At 41.5% G+C, this 26,441-nt stretch overlaps 1 protein-coding gene across 10 annotated transcripts in view; it reads right to left on the bottom strand.

Moving 5' to 3' along the window:
* Positions 1–16,344, bottom strand: part of DICER1 (dicer 1, ribonuclease III) — a 73,928-nt gene extending 57,584 nt beyond the window's left edge. For 4 of the 10 annotated variants that reach the window (XM_082448292.1, XM_082448290.1, XM_082448294.1 and 1 more), the window contains exon 1: positions 9,631–9,769. Coding sequence is in view for 1 of the 10 variants with exons in the window: in XM_082448289.1 (XP_082304415.1) it covers positions 9,631–10,254 (624 nt within the window). In the remaining 9 variants the exon portion in view is untranslated. Of the gene's footprint in view, positions 1–9,630 lie in introns of all 10 variants that reach the window. The other 6 variants (XM_082448293.1, XM_082448296.1, XM_082448289.1 and 3 more) reach the window with 5 other exon arrangements.
* Positions 16,345–26,441: the final 10,097 nt, after the last annotated feature.

The following is a 26,441-nucleotide window of genomic DNA, read 5'->3' as shown; positions in this document are numbered from 1 at the left end:
TTTATTATAAGGAAAGAAATTAACAAGCTGGACTACATTAAAATTAAGAACATCTGTTTAGAAAGTGAACTGATTAAGAGAGTGAAAAGCCAAGCCAGAACAGGAGATATATAATCAACTGCTACAAAGCAATAAGAAAAAGGCAGACAAGCAAACACAGAGCAGGCAAAGGTCTTCAAAGCACAGGATACCAAAATGGTCAATAAACTTCATCAGCAATTAGAGTAATGCAAATTAAACCACCAAGAGCTACTACCACACACCCATCAGAAGAGCTAAAATGAAGACAGACAGCATCAAATGATGGGGAGAACGTGGAGCTTAGAGAACTTTCACACACTACTGGCAGCACTGTACACTGGAAGTGTCTGCTACGGCTGAATATACACGTACCCCCCAGTAACTCCATTCCTAAGTGTATGCCCAACTGAAATATGTACAAATATTCTCCAAAAGACATGCACGAGAATGTTCATAACTGCACTATTCATGATAGCCAAAGCTGAAAACAAGCCAAATCTCCATCAACAATATAACAGATAAGTAAATGCTGACATATCACATAACTAAGTGCTATAACTCAATGATGCAACACAGAATGAATCTCACACTTAAAATATTAAGTAAAAAAGCCAAACACAAAACCTTACCATATAATTTCACTACATAAAATTAAAAATAAGGAAAAGTAATTAAGTCAGAATGGTGTTTACTCTTTTTGGTGGGGGCTGGAGGGGAGAGAGGGAAGTGCCTGGGAGGGGGAATTGAGAAGACCTTATAAAACACAGGTCAGGGCTTCCCAGGTGGCGCAGTGGTTGAGAGTCTGCCTGCCAATGCAGGGGACACGGGTTCGAGCCCTGGTCTGGGAAGATCCCACATGCCGCGGAGCAGCTAAGCCCGTGAGCCACAATTACTGAGCCTGCGCGTCTGGAGCTTGTGCTCCGCAGCAGGAGAGGCCGCAATAGTGAGAGGCCCGCGCACCGCGATGAAGATGAAGAGTGGCCCCCACTTGCCGTAACTGGAGAAAGCCGTCGCACAGAAACGAAGACCCAACACAGCCATAAATAAATAAATTAATTAAAAAAAAAAAAAAAAAAAAAAAAAAACACAGGTCATACCTGTTCCTTGATCTGGGCACTGGTTACCGGTACGTTCACTTTGTGTGCCCCTGCGATATATGTACTTTCCTGTATATCAATTGAAACTGATTTCACTTAAAGTTTATTTTAAAAGAGAAGTAAACAATCCTTAATACAATGTGTAAAAATTCTTCATATACCATGGCAAGTATGAAATATCAAAAGCTCCCAGAGTAAGGAAGGAAAGGGAGAAAATTTACCTTTATTGAGCACTTATATTCTATTATCTGGTTTAATCCACAAAGCAACACTAAAACAAGTTGTCATCTCCATTTTAAAGGGATTTGAAATAACTTGCCCAAGGCCATTTGACTAATGAATGGGAGAGGTAGAATTCTGCTTAAAATTTTGTCTGGTTCCTATTTTTATTTCCACAATACACAAAACACTATGGTCTCAAAGGAAGTGTCTATTTACACTGATCTGCCGGTCAAAATATGTATCTGCATATGTTCCTTTTGATCTCCTCAGGGGGTTGAAAAAGAATGGACCCATTTTAAGATTAACAGATGCCCACTGAATATTTTACTTTTAACTGAATCTGCATAAACACATATAAGTAAATATTGCTTTAATTATAAAGCCTTAGCAACTGAAATCAGCCCTGACTACGGATATTTCTCTTGGCCTTTTTAGTCTAGGTGCTCAATAAATACACAATAACAGACTATATATCTCACCATTTTTTTCAGTACCTTTATTACATTTAGCTGAAGACTAAACGTGATTTACTGCTTGACACAGAAACTACATAATGACTTCCTTCTCTAGTGAAATGAATTAAGTGCTACCTTAAGACAGATTATTATAAAGGAGGTTCAGGCATAGTGAAATAAACTAGATAAATGAATATTATAGAAACTACAATGTACCATGTAACTTTTTCTTCACTCAATATAGAAAACACAGGTAAGCATTTTGCCAGAGCATTTGCTGCTGAGGCAAAACACAGATTTCATACATGTATATATGTATGTATAAGTGTATGCTTTGCATGTGTACATGTATGTGTGGGTGCATGCGTGCATGTCCACATGTATAAGCGTGTGCATGCTAAAGAGACCTTAGGAAAATTATTTATTTCCCTACTCCTGGCCAAAATATGGACCCAATTCATATGTAAAAAAACTTCCCGGAATTCTCCTAATGTTCAGCAACAGAAAAGCTAGAGATGTACAAAGATTGATTTTAAATAATAACAATAAATATTCTCCTTCAGAATTCTGTCATATGTCAACAAAATTTTTTTTTTACAAATTATCCCCAAAAGAAAGCACCCTTTGACAATGCTTCATTTCACATATTTTATTGAAGAAGGGTTGGAAACTAAAGTCCATGTATTATATAAGCAATAAAGAATTACTCTTTTTAAGCACTAATAGCATTTGGAAATTATAGCTTTCCTTAACTCCAGTAGAATGTACACACTACATTTAAATGCCTAATATAGGTTGTTCTATTATTTGTTCGTATGTTTTTAATCAACAAAATTCTGCATTTTCCTCTGAACACCAAAATTATGTTTGGTCTAAGATAAATAAATTACTTGAGTTTATTATATGTAACAGGTACAAATAAAGATTTTAAAATTAGGGTTTTTTTTCTTTTTAATGTTTAGCTATACAATATACAAGACCCTTGGAAAAGGTAGGTAATCCCGGTAGTGTTATATACAAAATATAATAAGCGCTTTTTTTTTTTAAGATTTTTTTTTTTAATGTGGACCACTTTTAAAGTCTTTATTGAATTTGTTACAACATTGCTTCTGCTTTATGTTTTGGCCTTTTGGACGTGAGGCATGTGGGATCTTAGCTCCCCGACCAGGGGTGGAACCGGCACCCCCTGCACTGGAACGCATAATCTTAACCACTGAAACGCCAGGGAAGTCCCGTACAAAATATAATAAGCTTTTAAAATAAAAATACGAAGGTGCCTATCAAACACTTTTTTCCTCTTTAATAGTACCAGAGGCCTCTCAGTGGGGTACTTGCTCTTCGTCATATTGATCAGATCAAGAGTTTAAACAGTTCCTATCAGACTCTCATTCATTCACAATCATTCACTAAGCTGTACTAGATGCAGAGATAAAAGATGAAAAGACTCAACTGTCTCTGAAAGATCTGGCCGTCCTTTCAAGGCACAATCCGACTTGACCTACTTTCCAAGCCTTACTTCCCATGGTTTTCACCTTACCTTTCCTGCTCAGAACAGCTCACAATTCCATCACCTACTTTCTCCTAGTCACTACATACAAACCTCAGTAAATGCAGCCTCTCTTTCCCAAGTCTCACATGTAGTTTAGATTCAGCTTGAAATGGAGAAGTCCCTGAACTGTACAGGTGCTTCAAAGATTACCGACTATAAGATACCCTGGAGCCTTACAAATGTTCTCATTTTAAAAGTGAGAAAACCAAAACTAAGTCTAGAAAGGCCAGGGTGACCTGCCCTTAACGTATCTAGTTATTTAGAAGCAAAGCCAAACTAGAACACAGGTTTCCTAACCACTCGTTATTTTACATTGTTCATTCGTTCCACCAATCATGTCTGCTTCAATTGTCTGAAATTTTTTTACCCTTGGTTAACCTATTACTTGTCTTTATTTGTGTTCACATAGCCTACATCAGCATGTGAGGATGGGGCTCAGCAGGGGTCCCTGCACCTCCTATAACTGTATATAAAATTCTGAATATGCACATGCACATTTTTCTGGGGATAAGAGTCATATCTTTTGTCAAATCAGGAGTCTCCAAAGAATAAGAATCACTGGACTATATCAAGTACATATGATATATATATAAAAAGTTTATGCTGCTTCAAAATATAGATTCAAGGATGATGCATTTATTCATACATAATAGAAGAATGATAGTTATATAGGGAAATTTAGCAATACTTAAAGCACTATTATGCCTGGTCACTATTACAGGGACCCAACTAAGGTAGCTGAACCATTTGATCCAATACAGACAATCCTCATATAGAATACTTGTCTGTGAAATATTGCACTCAAGCCCTCTTTTCTTTTTCATCTTCCATTATAAAGCTAAGCATAACATCTCAATATTCCTAATTCTGGGGGAAATCACAATATCATCAAATCACATAAAGAATAGAGCAAAATTTCCCCTAATGTACATATCTGAAGCAAAATAATATCAGCTAAATTTTATGAAATGGTGATTATGTGATAGAACTGGGTTAAGAGTTTAAGAAACTCATTTTTTCCTCACAACCTCAAGAAGTAGGTACTATTATTATGACGGGATTTCAGATGAGGGAGCTGACTCAGAAAGGGTGCCAGACACCCTGTGCTCCTCAGCTATAAACTGGAGGAATCAGAATTTGAACCCTGGTCTCCCTGACACCAAAGACTTGCTCTTAAACATCCTTATAATGCTTTGATAAAATACTAATATTTAATTCTGCAAAATGGAAAAAGCTTAAAATACCGCTAATCAGAGCTACCCACGAGTGATGGCAGCGTAGCAGGATGGGCAAGAGGAGAGGCCACGCAAAGCTCTGGGCTCAGCATGTTAAAGTCGCCCTCTCAAAAAAAAATCTCAAAATATCTCAAAGTCTACTGCCTTTCTCTTTCCCTTCAAACAGGGTTACTGATCTAACTCCTTAATCAAAGAGCCTTTCTACATCACGTCAAAGATCAGTTCTTATATTGAGATCCTTCTCTCATTATCTGAGTTCTTTAAGCACATTATTTTTAAAATTCTGAACTGGTTTGCTGACATATTCTAATCAAAAAAGAATTTCCAAATGTGTTTTCTAAATTCTTACTTTATTGCACACATTGAGCTGTCACCTGAAAAAGAACAACCACAACAGCTATCAGGGTTCGCCAGCTTCAGCAATGAGAAAGCCTACAATACCAGGAAAACTCCCAATTTCATAGCCATTTTCTTCTATGAAATTCTTACTTCTCTCCATCCACAATGTCTCTAAGTACCTAGTAAGTCGTCACTAATGAAGAATGAGGCAGCATGATTTGCCCAAAATCGGAATAGTAATGATCTTTTTAAAAGCCTTAATATACAAGCAATATTATTTTCCATAAAACTGTTAGCTTCTAAGTCCTTTAAAAACTAATATAACTTATTCACTCAACAAATATGAGGACCCCTTCATGCCAGCACCGTTCTATTCTACGCTTACTAATCCTTACCATTCCATGAACCTTAACACAGCACATTTAGTGTCACTATGAGCTTCAAAAATCAGAACAGTAAGGCCAAAATTCAAGTCTTTCGTGTCTTATTTCTAGTAAGTCTTACTGACAGCCTCAGACGATGTTTTCTTGTGGCATCTTCTTAGCCACCTACTTAAAATGTATAGCAAATTTGCATATTAAAGGAGAACCAACAGTTCACTGACAATTCTAGGAAAACAGGAAAGCCATTTTGTACTCAAAATTTATCTTAACAAAGGCCTTCTTACATGACTGAAAATTTCAATTTCATCAGCTGGACCTCAAAAATAAGGCTATACCACCATACAAGCAATCCTACTTTTTAGACCAACACACATTCCTAAAGACTGGCAGACAGAATCTGGAAAATCCTGACTGCCTATACTATCCAGAAAAGAGTACATTGTGAATGGATTATTACTCGGCATCTGTCAAAAGCCTGAATGAGACAACTGATATATGACGGACATCGTCTGAAAGAGAAATTAACTAAACTCTAATGAATCAAATCACCAGAACATGTATACCTACATTACTAAAGCTTTTCCATTATGCCTGAGGCCTTTATCCAGTTTCTCTAAAATGGCATGTGAAAAATATTTCTCCATCATTTATAAAATGTAAAACGTTTTCTCCATATATTGTTAATGTCATTTTACATAAGAATTCAAATGCTTATTCATCATACAAGAGAAAAGTCTGCTTTTCCTGATTAACTGCTATACTTCCTTTCATTAATCAATACCAACTATAATTAGTCCTGCTTCCTCTTTTGCTTTGACTAATAAAATAGTAAAAAAAAAAAAAACCTTAGTGACATGCAGACGCTAATTATCCTTGCGCAGAGCTTCTCATCTAATTCCCTCCACACTCTACCCCTCAACCTTCACCACTATTTTCACTGTCCTCTCAAACATCTGTCTATCATAAGACCATCTCAAATCCTTTCTCAAAGGAGACAAATAATAAAACATATACATCCATCGGGCTTTGAGAATGAGCTGAACTCTTGAGTGTCCAAAATGCAGAGCACAAGGATAAATCACTTGACTCCAACTTACTATTTACACAAGTTAAACAGGGACCTGACCAGTACCTTCCTCTGGCATCCAACAGAGCAGAACATGGCTCCATGATGGATCAACTGAATGAATTCAGTTACTTGCCAAACACTGGTAGGAACCGAGATCATAAAAACAAGTAAATCCTGGGCCTCAAAAAGATTAAAGTCTTCTATTAACAAAAAGTTCCTATTTGTAGGGAAGTATAACCACCTGGAAAAACCCTGAGAAAACTCATACTGCAATAAGTTCTGAGTCCAGTGTTCTGATGATCTAGAAACAATCCGACCACTTCCAGGTATACCCAAAAGCAGCGGAAGCTGGGGCTCAAGCAAGTATTTGTATAACTATGTTCATAACAACATCACTCACAAGGCCAAAAAAGTACCAGCAACCCAAGCGTCCATCAAGGGATTAATGGATAAGCAAAATGTGGTGCATACGTATAGAATGAAACAGTATTCAGCCTTAAAAAGGAAAGATATTCTGACACATGCTACAACACGGATGGATCTGGAAGATGCTATGCTAAGTGAAACAAGCCAGTCACAAAAGGACAAATGTTGTATGATTCCGCTTCAATTAGGTTCCAACAGTAGCAGATTCATACAGACAGAAAACAGAATGGTGGTTGCCTGGGCCTGGGGAGGAGGGTGGAATGGGGAGTTAGTGTTTAATGGGTACAGAGTTTCAGTTGAGAAAGATGAAAAAGTTCTGGAGATGTATGGTGGTGATGGTAGGCAAACAATGTGAACGTAATTAATGCCACAGAACTGTACACTTAAAAATGGTTAAAGTGGTACATTTTGTTATATTTTACCACCACAAAGGTAAAAAAATCTTAATTATTCAGATAACCAAAGGTCACCTGAACATTTAAGACAGAGTTCCATTCACTTAACAAGTATTAACTAAAAACTTACCTGCAAGTTACACAGGTTTTTCCCCTAAAATCCACTTGGAACAGCAATGCAACGTAAGGAAGACAGCCCACATGCAAAGATTTTGAAATCAAACCATGATTCAATCCTGGCTCTGCCACTTCTAGATTCATAACTCTCTGAGTCTTAGCTTCCTTGCACATAAAATAAGACAATACTAAGTCTGTCTCAGGGTCACAGTGAGGATTAAGTAAGAACACATATAAAAGCACCTGAAACATCTTGGCACACAGTAAGGAGGAAGTTCTTATGAACAAATGTTTTCCCTTCTCTCCTTTGCCACAAGTAATGACCACAGGATGTTAGGGTCACAAGGGAGAGAATGTTGATGAAATACCTATTTTCTCAAACGAAACAAGCCATCTCACACATCAGACAGTGGCAGGGAATAAATCTCTCAATGCCATAAAAGTCATCCTTCTTTGAAGGCAGCACTACACTCAAAAGTACTACCCACTATAGAATCATGAGCCACATCAAAATAAAATGTCTTCTAAATCAAGACAATAAAATTCAGCAATGGCAAAACCACCTCACTTTACAACACACACACGGTGCCACAGATACATAATACAGTAGACAGAACTTAACCTTTAATCATGAGATGACAGCATAAAAAGTAAAACAAGCCCTTATTAAAATAACTACAGGAAAAGAAGGTCTTTTCTCCCCAAATTAAATGTGCACATCTTTTCTTAAAACAGCGTTTTGATGCCTTGAGTAAATCCATTAACCAACACTGCCATTTAAATGTTCATAAAGATCATATTAAAAGCAATCTTTGTAGTGTTTCTAATCTTTAAAGTTTTATAAACTATGTCCTAAAATAAAATTTTGAAATAATTATATATGTAAGTATATACAGCATATATTACATATAATATACATATGCCACAGATAGCTACTAGCTAGCTTTAAAGACAACACTTTGCAAAATAAACTGATTACAGCAACCTAGTTCCCAAAGATATTAACACTAAAATTACTATTCACTAGCAGCCTCAATCAGCATCTTGTACCATCATCCACCCTCTAATAAATTATTGGAGCTCTGGGTTAAGATGGGTATTTTTATTTCAAAAATTTAATGTTTACGCCACTATATTTGCAATGGAGTTAACCTTTTATTGAAGCACATTTTTAAAAAGTATTTTCCGAGTGACTCCTAATTTGTACCCTTTTCCATTCACTGAGTGTGCTGCATTTGAAAAAGAAGCAACACGAAGACAACTGAAAATCAGGATTGTGAAGATTCAGAAAAGTCAAAGACCAAAGCACGTCAAGAAGCAAAGACTTCAAAGTAATATTCTTTAATCAGATGAATGTTTTTTAAACCGTGATAGTCACAACAATAGACTTATCATCTGGGTAAGTAACGTGTCCCCGTAAGCATGACTTTCTTCACAAAAGCACTGACTAAACACTCTACAGCAAAGAGCCCCACTCATCTCAGTCTTTGCAAATCTTCAGGCCATTAAAGATACATTAAGTGGTCTGTTAGTTCTGTACTGCGGGCAAAGCCATGGGGCAGCTCAGCTTTTCTGGAAAATCTACAAAAAATCTGCCGTGCCAACTTAAAACATACACTGATTTCCCCAAAGATTGAAAACCCTCAAGAAAGCCTCCTTTGCAGAGTCCAGGCGTGCTGGCACAAAAACACCGGAGAGGAGGGGCTTAAAGATGGCCTCGGCCACCCATCCCTGGGGACCCAGATCTGGTCACCTGCCAATAAACACGAACAATCCTCGCCGGGCGCGCCCCTAAGTCTCGCGCTTTCCTGCCAGCGCGGACGGCCCGGCTTCCTTTCCTCCCGCCCCCTCGAAGGTGTCCACCCAGGAGGCCCAGCGCGGCCACCGCCACCAAGCAGGCTCCCGAGGATGCTCCCGAGACGCGGCGGCTGACTCCGTACCACCGTCGTGTGCGTAACCGGACCTGTCAAACCCCCGCTCTCCGCGGGCCGGGAGCGAGCTGCGAGGACCCGCTCCACTCCGGGAGCGGAGGCGCCCGCGTCCCCGTCCGGTGCCAGGGCGACCACACAAAGTCCCTGGGAAGCACCGACTCAGGATGGGCGCTGGGGTCGGGGAGGCGCAAAGCCCGGCGGCGTGGACGCCCGGCCCGCAGGCCGCGCCGCCCGGGACCAGGCGAGGCCGCGCCATCTGCCCGCGCGAGTCTCGCCACCGCAGGCCCCGGGCCGGGCGCCCACGCGGGCCTCGGAGCCCAGGCAGGCGCGGGGCCAGGCGGGGCCGCTCCCCGCCCCGGACACAAAGCGGCTCCGCGGGAGCCCGCCTCACCTGCAGCACGGGGCGCCGCGGGCCTTCGAGAACCATCGGACCCCGCTCCGGCGCGCGCGTCACAGCCCAGGCCTCCCGGTGCCGCCCGGCGCCGCCACCGCCGCCGCCATTTCCTCCCGCTCGCCGTCGCCTCGTCCCCGCTGTCAGGTTACTCCATTCACCTGGGCCTGAAGCAGCCTGCGCCGCGCTGCGCCGCGCCTCCGCCGCGACCCCTCCCGCCGGCGCTTGCGGAGACTGCGCAGCGCCCTGCTCGCCCGCAGCCCGCGCACGGCCTGCGGCAACGGCGCACAGCGGCTTGGAGAATACCACGGGCGCCCGCACCGCCCCCTCCGCGCCCCCACGCTCCACTCGCCCCGCGCCGGCATGAGAGCGAGCCTGTGATTGGACAGAGCGCGGCGGTGAAAGGTTAATCCCGGCCCCCCAGCCACTCAGGAGCCGGGAGACAGTGGACGCGAGCGGCGGAGGCCCAGGCGGTGTTTGCGGCCCAGAGCCGGGACGGGATCCGGACATTCCACGGCCCGCTGCTCGGCACCTTCGCCACCATCCCGGGCCCGCGCGCGGGGGTTGCGGACGCTCGCTTGAGTCGGCAGAATCTGCTGGCTCTCGGAATTCGTCCGCCTCCATTGTTGCCCTTTCTGGCACCCACGGCCCCCTAAACGAGGCCCTTCCCCATGGTCGTAATTGTTGTGCGCAGGGCTGGGCTTTCCTTTCGCCGCCCCCGCACCTTTTTTAAAGGACCGTCCCCCTCGCCTGCTTTTCCCCTGCGTTAGTGGTCCAGGGCCCTCCGCATCTGGGGAGACAACTAATCCCACCCCCCAGCCCCACCCCGGAACGGGGACAACCAGAAAATGAGATGGGGGCAGCGGCCCCATTTATGTAAATTGTTCATTTGCATAGGTCGGAGCCGTGTAGTTTATCTTGCAGCTGTGAATTAAAATACAGAGATCCAGTAAGTGACTGGCTAAAAGAAAGTTCTATTAATTTATCCCCAAATGTAGGCCTGTCTTCCGGATGACTCACCTGATAGATTGCTTTGCTCCAGACGACGTGTGGTGGCAGCAGCCATGCTTCTGCTAAGAGTTAGCCCTTAGCACATGCTACGTGCGAGACATGTCTAGGGCGGCGCTGGTCCATACAGCAGCCGCCAGTTCCATGTGGCTACTGAGCCCTTCAAATATGGCTAGACCTAATCGAGATATGATAGCTGGAAATCAGATGTATGTGTTCTTTACCAAAAAAGAATGTAAACCATCTCAATATTTATTATATTGATTACGTGTTGAAGTCATAGTATTTTTGACCTATTGGTTTCATTTTTTTTTTTCAATGTAAATACTAGAAAGTGTTTAATGTCTTCTGTGGCTCGTATATATTGCTATTGGACAGGCTGTTCTAAGCTTGGATTGTTATGTGGACCCTGTGAGTAGATGCTGTGATTGCCCCCCATTTTAACAGATGAAGATAATTCATAACCTCCAGCAAGTAAGCTGCTAATAAGTGAACAACTGAGATTTGAACCCAGGCGGTCTGGCTTCAGGGCTGGTATATTCAATCACTACGATGCTCACATTTTGGTCATATATTTACTGGGAATTGGCAAGACGTTTCACATAAACAGAATGTTCGTGGGCAAAATTAGGAAGTAGTCAGAATGCACTTGGCGGACCTCCATAAAAATAACTTTTCTTATGTATATCCAGCGCTTATATTGAACTGTAGGCAGAAGACCTCCCCAGTAATATAAATAAAGCCTTTCTGGAGATAATCCTTTATGAGAAGGATGGCATCTTAGGGTGGGAATAGGCACTGGGGTTCACTACAGTGGAAATTTGTGGGCAGGTAAAATTTCCATCCCCTCCTAGAGTCCTCTCAGTCTGTCAAGACTAGCTGAGCTACTCCATCAGCAGGTTTGTCTGATTTTCATCCATTTTTTGAATTTTTAAAAAGAGGTATATATGTATGGTTCATTAATTAGAAAGCATAAAAAAGGTATATAGTAAAAACAATTCTCCCCACACCTGTCCCTATGCTCCAAACAGGTAACCACTGTTTCTTGCTCATTCTCCTAGAGAATTTCTTTATGCAGTACAAGCCAAGACATTCCTCATTTACAAAAGTGATAGTGTGCCATACACATTTACTATACCTTGCTATTTTTTTAACTTAGTATATCAAGAATAGATGTCTATAGCAATATATACAGAACTCCTCACTGTTTTTTTCAGTCCCCATAACATTTAATGGCAGGGATATGCCTATAATTTATTTAACCAGTTCTCTATTGATGGACATTTTGACTTCCAGTCTTTTGCAGTTAAACATTGATCCTCTTGGACCTGATTCAGTATATGGCGTGAGGTATAATCCAAATTTTTTTTTTCCAGATGGCTACATAGTTTGCCGTTTATTGGCCATTTGTTGAAGAGTTCACTTCTAGATTCTGTGTTTTCTTCCAGTGGTCTATCTATTCATGCTCCAGTTGCTGGTTTGTTTTAAATCTGTAGACATAAAATCTTGTAAGGGATAGTGTTTCACACTTTGTTTGGATCACAGGAAATCTTAGAGCTAATATTTCAGCGCATGTTAAGCAACAGTACAGTACCATGTGGTATGCGTTTTCTGTGGGCTAATTTTTTATTTTCCCTTTTCCCTGATTATTTCCACAATTTGTTTTATTTTTTGTAGAACAAGCCAGGATATAAATATACCTTTGTTTAAGATATAAATATACCTTTGTTTAATATACCTCTGTTTGCATGTAACAGAAACCAACCTGAAGTAGCTTAACCAAAAGGGAAGAATTTATCATAAGGATGTAGGAGCTTCTCACAAAAGCTGCGAGCAGGCATACAGCTGCATCTTAGCAAAAGGCTAGAACCAGGAGTTGGAAAGCTTCCAGGAACCCAGAAGGTACTCTCTGTGTCCTTCTTCTGTGATTATTTTCTGTGTGCCTGTCTCATCTGTGCATCTCTCTCTAGTGACTGGTTCTCTCTACTCTTCCATCTACATAGGAGAGTATAGGCACCCCCATATTCAGCTAGGAAGTCAGCTCAGTGTGAGGGTCAGAGCCCAAACAGGAGGCGGAGTCGGTCCTGCAAAATCAGGTGACTTATCATGTACAGGGAGACTTCGCAAAGAAAAACTGTGTTAAGAATAAGGCGAGCCAGATTTCTCACTGTTGGAGAAGGGCATTAAAATACAGAAAGGGGAACAGCAAGAAGGCTTGAGTGATTGGATCAGAATTGTAAGTATTGATGTGAATTCAAAGTTTTCAATATATATAGATATAAAAATAAATATACATGTGAAAGCATCATATATAAATAAGCCTGGAACACCTTATTGTGCTAGAAACTATGAAAATGCTCAAGGAATGATGGAGAATTTCAAAAGGACAAAGCAATCAGCTTGAAGGGGCTCCCGCTGGCCAAATATGGGACAATTTTAGCATCAAAATTAATTATGATAGTAAGAGATTCTATCCCATGGAATAATATAGAAGCCGTGAGTCCACACTGATGTTTTTTAAATGAATAACCAAATAGGGGGGAAAGATAACTCTTGCTTAAAGTAGATCGCAACTAATAAATTTAGCAGGAATAATAGAATTAGAAAATCATCATCTGGCAATCATCAGACAAGAAATATCAGTGTTTGCTAAATTTAGTGGGTAAAAGTTGAACAAAGACTGAGATATTTACATAGGTTCAAAGCATCTCCCCATAAAATTCTTATTTAAAAAATGAGAACTTTACAAAAGAGAATCTAGCAGACACCACCTTACTCAAGTATTCAAAGTTAACTGACATACGAGGAGTCGCAGACACACACCCCCACTAGTGCCGTGTGGTGCAGCTGTAACATGGGGCTTATTGAGGGAAACTTACATGCAGACAAGGGTCAGGATGCACACAATCCCCTGAACTTTCCTTACGACACAACATAGTCCAGGCATAGCTGTTATGTGTGTACCATGGTCAAGTTTGCAGGCCACAGTTCCAGCAGGACGAGGCCTGCCTTAGCCAGCAGCCAGACGGACAGACAGAGCCAGAGCCCCAAACAGAAAGCGTGCCCCACGCCCACACTGCATTAATATTTATATGTTAGCCTAACTGGGGTTAGGGAATTCCTAGTTTCTCTAAATAGCAAGGAATACATCAAGGGAAACCCCGTGTCCAGTGCTAGGAAATAAGCATACCAAGGGCAAAGGTCTGCTCAGAGGGTCCTAGGAACAGCTTGGCCTACCCAGCCCAATGTCTTGTCTCCCCACAGCCCTGCTCAGTGCAGCTCAGCCAGCTCTCACCTCTGCTATGAAAAGAGGGAAGGAAACGAGTCTCCAGAGACATCCAGATTAGTCTCTGAGCATTAATGTCACAGGGATGGGACAAATCGACACCTGGTGCTATAGCATCACTTCTGCAGTATTTCTGCCAAAAATGCATATCTTGAATCTTAATAGGAAACATCAAACTCAAATTGAGAGATAGTTTACAAAATGACTGGCCTATAATCTTCAAAAATTTTAGATTATGAAGGTCAAAAAAGGACTAAAAAACAGTTTTAGAATGAAGGAAATTGAAGATACATGACAAGTAAGTACAAAGTGTAATCCTGGTTTGGCACTTTTTGCACTGAAAGATATTATTGGCATCACCGGTGAAAGGTGAATGGAGTCTCTGGGTGAAGGGCATATATGAGAGTTCTTTGTTCTTATGTATTAGTCAGAGTTCCCCAGAGAAACAGAACCAATAGGATATAGAATAATAGATGGATGGATGGATGGATAGATCAACTGATCAATTGACAGGTAGATAGATAGACAGACATAAGAGGAGATTTATTCTAGGAACTGGCTCCATAATGCAGTTATGGAGATGGAAAACTCCCACAATCTGCTGTCTGAAGCTGGAGAACCAACAAAGCTAGGGGTATAATTCAGCCTGAGTCCAAAAGCCTGAGAACCAGGGGGCTGTTTGTGTAAGTCCCAGAGTCCAAAGGCCCAAGAACTAGGAGCTCCAGTGTCTAGGGCAGAAGGTAGGCGTCCCAGCTCAAGAAAAGAGAGGGAATTTGCCTTTCCTTTGTCTTTTTGTTCCATCCGGGCCCCCAACAGATTGGATAATGTCTATGCACATTGGTAAGGGTGAGGGGTCTCTTTACTCAGTCTACTGAATCAAATGCTAATCTCTTCCAGAAACACCCTCACAGACACACCCAGAAATATTGTTTTATCAGCTCTCCGGGCATCCCTTAGGCCAGTCTAGTTAACACATAAAATTAAACATCACAAATTTTTTGCATCTTTTATGTTTGGAATTATTTTCAAATAAAAAGTGAAAATTAAAAGCAAGGAAAACTGTAGAAAGTTCTAAATAATTAGCAAAAGACCTTCTAGAACTAATACATGAGTTCACCAAGATCACTGGATACAAGGTTAATATGCAAAAATCACTTGTATTTCTATATAGCATCAGTAAAGAATTGGAAATTGAAATTTTAAAATATCACAGTGATCAAACACATGAAGTATTTGGGGATCAATCTAACAAAATATGCACAAGTTTTACATTGAAAAATACAAAACATTGATGAGAGAAGATAATGAAGGCCTAAATAATTAGAGATACCATGTTCATGGACTCAGTATTATGAAAATGTCAGTTCTACCCAAATTGATCTATAGATTCCAATCAAAATCCCATCAGGCTTTTTTCGGGTAGGAGTTTACAAGTTGACAAGTTGGAAGATGCAACTACCTGATTTCAAGACTTAACTATGAAGCTGCGGTAATCAAGGTAGTATGGTACTAATGTAAGGACAAACATCTGGATCAATGAAAAATAACAGAACATCACACACACACACACATAAAAAAGACCCATACATATATAGTCAATTGATTTTTCCCAAAGATGGCAAGGCAACTCAATGAAGAAAGGACAGTCTTTTCAACAAATAGTGCTGTGACAATAGACATTAAAAGACAAAGAAGAAAGAGAGGGAAGAGTAGGGGGATTGGAGAGGGTAAAGAGGAGGAGGAGGAACTCAAATAGATCATTGGCTTAAATGTAAAGCCTAAAAGGGTAAGACCTCTAGAACAAACCATGGGAGAAAATCTTTGTAACCTTGGGTTAGACAAAGGTTTCTTTGATACGAAAAAACGGTAAACCAGAAAAGTTTTTAAATTGATAAATTAGACTTCTCAGAATTTTAAACTTCTGCTCTTTGGAAGATGCTGCTAAGAAAATGAAAGGCAAGCACGGACTGGGAAAGATAACTCTGAAGTATGTACCAGATAAATTATTTGTATCCAGAATATATAAAGAATTCTTACAACTCAATAATAAAAAAGACAACTCAACTAAAAAAAAATGGGCAAAATATTTGAACAGAAGCATTATCTGTGAAAATATACAAATAGCAAAAACATAAAAAGTTCCTCAACATCATTAGTCATTAGAAAAATGTAAGTTAAAACTCCATCGCATACCTACTAGAATGGCTAAAAAAACTAACCTTATGGCTAAAAAGACTGACCAGAATAAAGAACAATTAGAACTCTCATACATTGCTGATGGGAATTCAAATAACCCCTTTGGAAGACAGTTTGGCGATTTCTTATAAATTTAAATATATACTTTCCACATAACCTAGCAATCTCACTCCTAGATGTTTACCTTAAAGAAATAAAAACAAATGTCCACGTAAAGACCTGTATGTGAAAACTGGAAACAACCCAAATGTCTGTCAGTTGGCAAATAGAGAAACAGATTGTGGTTCATCCAGAGAACGAAAGACTATGCAACAGTAAAAAAAGGAATGAGCTATTGATATAGGCAGTGACACTGTTGAATCACAAAAGTATTATGCCAAGTGAAAGAAACCAGACACAAAAGGTTACATCCTATAGAATTCCATTTATACGACATTCTGGAAAAGGCAAAACTATAGGGAAAGAAATCACATCTGTGGCTGCTGGGGGCAAAAGGTGAGGAGGAGGGGATTGAGTACAAAAGGGCTCCAGGGAACTGAAGTACTTAGTAGCCAGGTAAAGGATAGGGAACAGTCCAGGTAGAAGGAACAGGATGCCCAAAACCCAAAGACAAGGAGTTACGGCTCATTCAAGGAATTGAAAAGCCCAGTATTGACCCAAACAGAGAGCAAGAGGTGAGAGATAGGAAAATGGCACCAGAACACAAAGGGACGTGTGTATCATGTTAAGGATTTACTGTTTCATAGAAACCATAGAAAAGTTTTTAAGCCAAAGGTGACGTGATCAGATATACACTTGAAAAAGTTAACTTCATTCAGCCAGTGTAGAAAATGGAGAAGAACAAAACTGAAGTGTTCGTTTGCAATAGTGTGAAAGATGTGGTGGCTTTGATGAGGTTAGGCTTAATGGGAGAGAGATGTAGCTGAATTAGACATATTTGGTAGGTAAAAATGTAAGTGTTTTACTCTCCCTTTTTATAGTTGTGGTTTCAAGACCACCAAGGCTCTATTTTCTAGGAAGTTGAAGGTGCAATTAGAACATTGCCAGGCAGTAGAGTTTTTCTACCTGACCAAAAAGCCTTGCTAACTGTGATTAAGATTAGCAGTCTTAAGAAGATACACAGATTGCCAACAAACACATGAAAGAATGCTCAACATCATTAATCATTAGAGAAATGCAAATCAAAACTACAATGAGATATCATCTCACACCGGTCAGAATGGCCATCATCACAAAATCTAGAAACAATAAATGCTGGAGAGGGTGTGGAGAAAAGGGAACACTCTTGCACTGTTGGTGGGAATGTAAATTGATACAGCCACTAGGGAGAACAGTATGGAGGGTCCTTAAAAAACTAAAAATAGAACTACCATACGACCCAGCAATCCCACTACTGGGCATATACCCTGAGAAAACCATAATTCAAAAAGAGTCATGTACCAAAATGTTCATTGCAGCCCTATTTACAATAGCCAGGACATGGAAGCAACCTAAATGTCCATCATCAGATGAATGGATAAAGAAGATGTGGCACATATATACAATGGAATATTACTCAGCCATAAAAAGAAACGAAATGGAGTTATTTATAGTGAGGAGGATGGACCTAGAGTCTGTCATACAGAGTGAAGTAAGTCAGAAAGAGAAAAACAAATACAGTATGCTAACACATATATATGGAATCTAAGGAAAAAAAAAAAGTCATGAAGAACCTAGTGGCAAGACGGGAATAAAGACACAGACCTACTAGAGAACGGACTTGAGGATATGGGGAGGGGGAAGGGTAAGATGTGACAAAGTGAGAGAGTGTCATGGACATATATACACTACCAAACGTAAGATAGATAGCTAGTGGGAAGCAACCGCATAACACAGGGAGATCAGCTCTGTGCTTTGTGACCACCTAGAGGGGTGGGATAGGGAGGGTGGGAGGGAGGGAGATGCAAGAGGGAAGAGTTATGGGAACATATGTATATGTATAACTGATTCACTTTGTTATAAAGCAGAAACTAACACACCATTGTAAAGCAATTATATTCCAATAAAGATGTTAAAAAAAAAAAGATTAGCAGTCTTTGTCACAGGATTAAAATTTTGTTGTTATTTTGCTTTGTTTTTAACAAAATACTTAAAACAGCTAAACATGAAACTTAATCTACTCAAATAGAATCTTCAGTTAGAATAAAATGTGGGAAAAAAATATACCAGTTGGGGCACATTCAATATGTTTTTCATTGCCCCAGATCATAATTATATCATGCCTCTCTTTAGACTTAAGTGAAATTAACTCAGTATTTCTTGGCATCTCCTTTTTCAGGTTGACTTTTACTTCAATGATGTCTTTTGCCTTCACATCAATACTGAATCCCTGAGGCTTAATTTAGAACTGAAGAACCTTGACCTTCAGAGTATGCAATCTTTTGCCAGGAAGTTATCTAAAACTACTTTCTGCTTTTCCCAGTACCTTGAATAGCTCTCCTACAGAGTTTCAGTATCTTTTCACTCCTACAGGGGAAAATAAAACAACCGAAAAATTACAGCCATGGGTACTCACATCAGTGTCACAGCATTTGATTGACTTTTCCCACCAACTGGAATAAAACAATTTTCCTCTACCTTAGCATCAGCTCTTTTTCATTTGGAAAACACGTAATCTTAATTTATATTGCATTTTACTTAGTAAACAACATTCACGCGGTGTTAGTACTTCTGATAAACGATTTTCCGGAGGAGCTAAGAATTACAAAATCAAGTTTGCCCAGATTTTTTTAATGTGGTTAAACAAAACTACAGACCTTAAAATTGATTTTAAATAACTTTATCATTCTTTCTCGCTTCACTACCCCTCACCAACCTATTTTCTTAGACAAATTAAATTTATTATGGGTTTTCCTCTTAGTTCTCATCCTCACAGATTTTCTTCCCCGTGTGACATGAGCCAAGCAAATCAGAATAAAAACACTACCAGGGTAGTTACCTGCTGTGATCTGAATGTTTGTGTCCCCCAAAATTTATGTGTTGAAATCCCAAGTTGATGGGTTTTAGGAGGTGGGCCTATACAGGTGATTAGGTCACGAGGGTGGAGCCCTCATGAATGAGATGAGTGCCCCGATAAAAGGAGCCCCAGAGAGCTTGCTCTCACCTTCTACCATGTGAGGACACAGTGAGAAATCGGCAGTCTACAACCTAGAAGAGGGCTCTCACCAGAACCTGGCCAGGCTAACACCATGATTTTGGATTTCCAGCCTCCAGAACTGTGAGAAATAAATCTCTGTCATTCATACGAGCCTGTGGTATTTTGTTATAGTAGTCCAAACAGACTAAGACTCTCCTATGTACATCCAGTATCTGGGAGAATTTTGACATACTGTATGTATTAGCTTGCTAGGGCTGCCATGACAAAATACTACAGACTGGGAGGCTTAAACAACAGAAACGTATTTCCCAAAGTTTTGGAGGCTGGAAGTCCAAGATCAAGATGTTAGGAGGTTTCGTTTCTTCTGAGGCCTCTCTCCTTGGCTTGGAGGTGGTCACCTTCTCCCTGTGTCTTCACATGGTCTTTCCTCCGTGTACCCACACCCTTGGTGTCTCTTTTTGTATGTCTAATTTCCTCTTCTTGTGATGGCACCACTCATTGAATTAGGGCCCACCATTATTTACCCATTTTACCTTAGTCACCTCCTTAAAGGCCCTATCTTCAATACAGTCACATTCTGAAGTACTGAGGGTTAGGGCTTCAACATACAAAGTTTGTGGGGACACAGTCCAGCCCATAACACTATACAATGCTTCTGCCATCAATAAGGTCTCAGGATGCACATAACTGACCCCTGGAATGCCATCCCGACCTGAACACTGGCGGCAGCCACCTCCTTTGCTTGTTCAGTGTCCTGTTATAATCTTCTCTCTTACCTAATAATTCAGAAGAAAAAGAGAGGCTATTAGGTGTGAATTCCCTGAAATCTCTGGCACCTAAAAACTCATTTCTTTCCAGATCTAGGGGCACCTCTCTCTATGTCATATACCACATTGCTTCTAGACCAGTTTTTTTCTGACACAGAGATCTGATTGGCTCGTCTCACTGCTCAAACTCTTCAGTTGCACCCCATCCAAATTTTTGAGCATGGCACTCAAGCCCCCCATGACCCAGCTTCGATCTGGGTTTCTGGCCTCCCATCCTGCTCCCTGATCTCCTTGTTGCCTAGGTTCCAGCAACACTGACCTCTTCGTGCTGCTGGGAAAACACTCTCCTTTCCAAAGGCAGGGTGTTTGGGTCCCTGTGTTTTGACTTATTAACGGAGTTATTCTCTAGGTACTTGCTGGAAAACCTTCTCTTCTCTCTGTCTGCAGAGCTCCTTGTTCTTCAAAACTTTGCTTGAGTATCACCTCATCACGTCACTTCCCTGACTCCTCTCCTCCAAAGCGAGTTCATGCTTCCTCCTTGGTCCCCCAGCCCACTTTCCCGCTAAGCCGAGCTCCTCAAGGACACAAATAGTGGTTCTTGTGTCTTACTCATCCCTGTATCTCCAAAGTCCACACACAGCAAAAGTAAAAAGAAAGAAACAGAGAAGGGGAGCGAAGAGGGAGAGAGAGAGAAGAGAATTCAAGTCTTTGCATGAGTGGCACTCACCACTCCCTTTGCGCTGTGTCTCCCCGCCTGAGCTGGCAGCCCCTTGGGAGCAGGAAATGTGTCACATTCCTCTGTGTACCTCATGCACGTTGCACCATTCCAGGCACAAAGCAACAGCTCAGTAAAATCCTGCTGAACGAATGAACCCTGAAGGCAAAGACATCTGTCCTTTCAAAGTGACCGTCACTGAACCAGCTTTTGAACAGATACCAAAGAATATAGACTAGGCTGGAAGCAGAAACAAATGCATTTCCACAGACTTCATCCATGGCCGCCTCTCGTGAAGCCCCAGGTTTCAGCTGCAGGCTTCCTTCCTGAAGTAGACCCACTTTGCAGAGCTCCACTGCATGCGCTGTGGAACCATGAGTTTTTAGGGTGGTGAAACTATCCACGTCTTGTCTTTCCTGTGAGGTTTGGCGACTGAGCAGTGGAAATGTTTCTCCAATTTCCCACCCACGGTCTCTCAGCAAAAATCCAGTAGCGTCTCAAGAATGTGCATCTTGACTCAAATTGACATTTCCTTGAGGCCTGCCCCCAAAATGAGCTGCACCAGGTCCCCTTTGACTGTGCCAGGCCAAGGTGAGCTACTTCCTCAGCAGTCCAGCATTGTTAGGAGTTTTGCTTTGGGAATGGCATTGCAGCTCAGATGTGCTGCAGAGCGGCTTCTGGCGGGAACCGTTGCTGTCTGCTTTAAAGCCACAGAAGCCTGAACTGGTGCTGCCAGAAAGGCTGCAGCCCAGTGATTTGTTGCAGACACGCTGTTTTCTTAGTTGATTGTTCATTACAGCTTGTCTGTATCAATCAATTTTGGGAGGTGGCAACTAATAAAAACCAAAACTTGCTACCTTAATTGACAAAGGGATTTTGTTGGAAGGATACTGTTAAATCCCACAATATATCCCTGTTGTATCCGAAGGATTGCTGAATAATCTGGGGGGAGGGCAGGAAGCAGGACAGGTATGAGAAGCTTGGCCGCAGAAGTTCGCACACCATCTCTCTGGCATTCTGCCGTGTATGTGACTTAACACCCACAAGTCCCAGCTCAAAATTCCACAAACCTGGGAGAAAGAATGTGATTGGCCCAGCTTAAGTCATGTGTCCACTCTTAGACCAAGTGAAAGAAACAAGGCTGTTGAGTCTCCCACTATGGGTGGGTGTCTTAGTTTCCTATTGCTGCTGTAACAGGTTACTGCAAATTCAGTGGCTTCAAACAGCAGAAATGTATTCTTTTACAAGTCTGGAGGTCGGAAGTCTGAAATCAGTTTCATCGGACTAAAGCCAATGTGTTGGCAGGGCTGGTTCCTTCTGGAACCTCTGAGGGGAGAATCCATCTCCTTGCCTTTTTCCCCTTCTAGTGGCCACCTGTATTCTTTGGTTCGTGGCCCCTTCATTTATCTTCAAAGTGCATCATTCTGTTCCCAACATTACATAGCCTTCTCCTCTTCTGTAGTCAAATCTCTTTCTGCCTCCCTCTTGTAAGGACACTTATAATTACCTTTAGCATTGACCCAGATAATCCAGGATAATCTCTCCATCTCAGGATCCTTAACTTAACCTCATCGGCAAAGTGCCTTTTGCCACATAAGGTAACATTCATAGGTTCCAGGGATTCAGACTTGAATATCTTTGGAGGTCATTATTCAGCCTACCACAGTGAGGTAGGAGGTTTTCAGAGAATGACAGGTGGACAAACCATCCCAAAGATACCCACTACTGTGGTATCAGCTGATGAAATCAAGTGATGGCTATGCCCCAAGCATTATGCCGAATACCTTACATGCATTAATTTATTTGACCTTCAGTGCTGCTTTTAGAGTGGCCGTTATTGTTACCCCAATTCTGCAAATAAATTGGCTCATAGACAAAGACACAGATTATCAATAGAAGATTCGGTAATTAAGGACATAGACGCCAGTTAGTAGTGGACTTGGCATTTAAACCCAAGACTGACTTCATGGGCTGAGTCACTAGACTTTTTACCCCTAGGCTATGCTCTCCCGAAGCCAATCCATAATGTTTCCGGGTTCATTGACATATGGGAGACACTGGGAGATTTGTAAGGAAAATTCTAAAGTGGACAAAGTTGTCTTCAACACTCTTTATGGCATTTTTTCCTCCCCAACAACATTTTCCCAATACTTCATGCTGCTCCTTGGTAAATTCAATCCTTCCTCCAGATTTCCCCTCCCCAAATAAAAACACATGCTCCTGACTCATCCCACTTCGTCAAGGTGACTATTTAATTTATTGTCAAAACCTGGGCAATAGTGAAATAGGACACTATTAAAAATAACGTCAGAACAATACTTGTAAACTGGCACTGTCCTAGGCAAGCTGGGTGTATAGTCAACACACACTTGTGTGTTCTGTGATTTGTCTCCTCAGGGCCCCATTTGCAGACAGCTCAATGAAAGCAAGAAGGAACTAGGACACTGCAAACTTTTAATAGATAATGAGGGGTTATTATCCCTCTCAGGGGTAGGTATTAGTATTCTGAAAGAGATTTCTGGAATCACAATGATTTTCACTCCAAAAGGGAAAATCACAAATGATAGTATTTCCAGTATTGAGAGAGCCTGGGGGCTAGGTGTGTGTTTGGGGTGGAGGAATGATGACACAGGGGAACCGAAGAAGGAAAGAATATTTTAGGTGGAGGTATTTCTATACATCTCATAAAAAACCACAACAGTAGAAACTCCTCTGCATTCCCTAAGGCTAGTCTTAGTCTTAGAGCTTCCCACCTTTGCAGTTGGCTATCTGATGCCCTTAATGGCAAGTCATCATGGGTCTCAGCAGTGGACCAACGGGAAAAGGCAGAGAGTAGGAACTGGATGGGGGTCGGGGTTTGTGAGAGTAGGGCACCTGTAAACTGGAGTCAGTGAGGTTCCCAGGATGCAAAAGATGTTGACAGGTCTGGGCTTGGTCCAAGAGGACTTAAATGTGTTGCGTGGGGCCCAGTAGCAGATAAGATTCTCAGACAGCATCACGACTTCTCATAATTTCCTAGTTTGTGATTAGATTCCAACTGGTAAGTGAGGATACTTAGATAATAGTATGGGGCTCCAAGGAATGAGATAGAAAAGTCTGGGCAAAGTATCCAAGTTCTAGCCTAGTTGGCAGGATCCAGGGCTGTTTTTGAACCTTTGCTTAGAGAACCAGGAGACAAACTAAGAACTTGGGCAGAAGCCCAGAACCATAGATTGGGGGCAAACAAGGCTGGAATATGGAGCAAATTTTCAAATTGGTGATCAAACAAGGACTACTGGCAAGCCATCCAGCTTAGAGCATTACCAGTTACAGCAAGGCAGGCAGGGCCCCCAGCTCCCAGCTCTCCCAGTGCCCAGCCTTGCAGCTGTAGGGGAGGAAAAATAATTTTCTTTCTACCTTCTGAGTTCTTGGCTGAGACCCCTGTACTAAAAGGCAGATTAACAAGAGAAAACAAATAGTTTGTTAAAACATGCAGCACACATCACGTGGGAGAAACCTAAACCAAAAGTAACTCAAAGTGGTGATTTAGAATTCCAAAGATATGGCATCTTCAATAAAAAATAATAAATTTGTAGAGAAATGACAGGACAAAGGAAAGCAGTTTCAGGCTCCCAAGGAAGGCAAACTTGGAAGGTGGGAGGGTAAATACATAGGAGGAAATGAATGGACTGATGTTCATTTGCAGATTCCTCTGGTGCTACCTCTGCGCTGATAAGAATGTCTTCTTTCCTCCTCATCCAGGGAGGGTACCTTTCACATAGGAGTTTTATCTCCTGCTTTTAGGAAGAAAAAAGGAGGGTCAGAGTGTCCTTATACTTGCCGTTTCTTGAATGCTTGTAATTCAAAATAATCCATATGCCAAAGTGACATATTTTGGGGAGACACGTTCTGGTTTCCTTCACAGTGTAAGAAGCTTTCCCAGAGCCTGGCTTCTGCAGGGCACAGTGGTCAGCAGCGCCTAGCACCTAGCACCCAGCACCTTCCACTGGTGGTTTCATAGTGCCTCCGTGAGGTACCTCTCCAAGAACAGCTTTCCCAAGCACCTAGAAGATGGATTTCCAGCAAGTTCTGCCAGCGTGACACCACAGCAGCTACTCTGACATCCAGTAAGCCTGCCTTGCCCTCTGACAATTTCCAGATATCAGCTCTCACCCCTTTTTATACCTGCAATTCGTCTATCCTTTAGCGTTCTCTTCTTAATAGTCAATCCCTCGTGACACCAGTCCCTGTAATAGTTAATAATTCTTTATATTAAAATTTCCCTTTCAGGGACTTCCCTGGTGGCACAGTGGTTAAGAGTCCACCTGCCAATGCAGGGGACACAGTTTCGATCCCTGGTCCGGGAAGATCCAACATGTTGCAGAGCAACTGAACCCGTGTGCCACGACTCCTGAGCCTGTGCTCTAGAGCCCGCGAGTCACAACTTCTGAGCCCGCGTGCCACAAGTACTGAAGCCCGCGCGCCTAGAGTCCGTGCTCTGCTACAAGAGATGCCACCACAATGAGAAGCCCGCGCACCACAACAAAGAGTAGCCCCCACTCACCGCAGCTAGAGAAAGTCCGCGCTCAGCAATGAAAACCCAACGCAGCCCAAAATAAATAGACAAATAAATAAACTTACAAAACTAAAAAAAATAAAAATTAAAAAAAAATTTCCCTTTCAAATTCCTCTGTGGTTTCTGTCTCCTCATTGAACCCTCATTAATACAGAGAGTATTGATCACAGAGCCCGGGCATGTACTGAAATGGGACTTGTGGCGCACTCTGTTAACGCCATCCAGTCTCCATTCTCTTATTCTGTTAGTGAGGGTCCTTAAACTAGGTTAACAAACCCCAAAAAGCCTTTGAGTAGAATTCAGGGTGTCCATGCACCAGGCTGAGAAAAAAATCACATCTTTGTTTTGACTACCCTCTAACTGAAATTTAGCATTTCCTTCAGTTATGAATGTAGGTGATGGCCACGGTAGGATTAATACCGCCTGTGACTTTGTCACCAGAAGGAATCACAGATATTTTTATATCACATTACGATCGCAGATACCTTGAAGTTCTGTTTATGCTCATCATGACTTTGAAGTTATCGTGGTGATTAAACCTGCTGCCGTATTTGTTATCAATGCAATAATAAGAAGCACGGTTGCAACTACTTTCACAATTATTTTTAATGCAAATATTTTAAACGTTTTTTAATTTAAAATTTTGTTTGAGAATTCTGTGAAGCAGTTTCATCAGACTGACAAAGGGGTCCATGGCATAAGAAAGGCTAACAACCCCTGCTCTAGAATGATAGAAGTTTTAGGGAGGCACATGGATAGCCAACTAAATGCTTCATTTCCCAGCATCCCTGGTAGCTAGTTGTGGCCATGTGACCAAGTTTTGGTTAACGAGATGTGAACAGAAATAATGTGTGCAACTTCTGGGTCAAACCTTTAGGTATGACCTCCTCTTTTCTCCCTTTTTTGGGACTAAAATAGGGTAGGGCATACAGTGGTAGGGAACCAGATCTGTCGTTTTAGACAAGACGGTAGAAGCTGCATGTTGAAGATGACAGAGCTTCAAGATGGAAAGAGCTTGGAATCCCAGTATCTTGGAGCCACCGTTGAGTCTAAACTTCGGTGAGAAACATAACCTTGTACCTTGTTTAGATCACTGGCATTTGGGGTTTTATTCTGGTAGAGGTATCAATATCCCAACACAAAAATTC

The sequence above is a fragment of the Balaenoptera physalus genome (assembly GCF_965194825.1).
Source record: "Balaenoptera physalus genome assembly, chromosome: 2".
Lineage (NCBI taxonomy): Eukaryota > Metazoa > Chordata > Mammalia > Artiodactyla > Balaenopteridae > Balaenoptera > Balaenoptera physalus.
The sequence above is the reverse complement of the archived record's forward strand: the minus strand, read 5'-3'. Positions and strand labels throughout refer to the sequence as shown.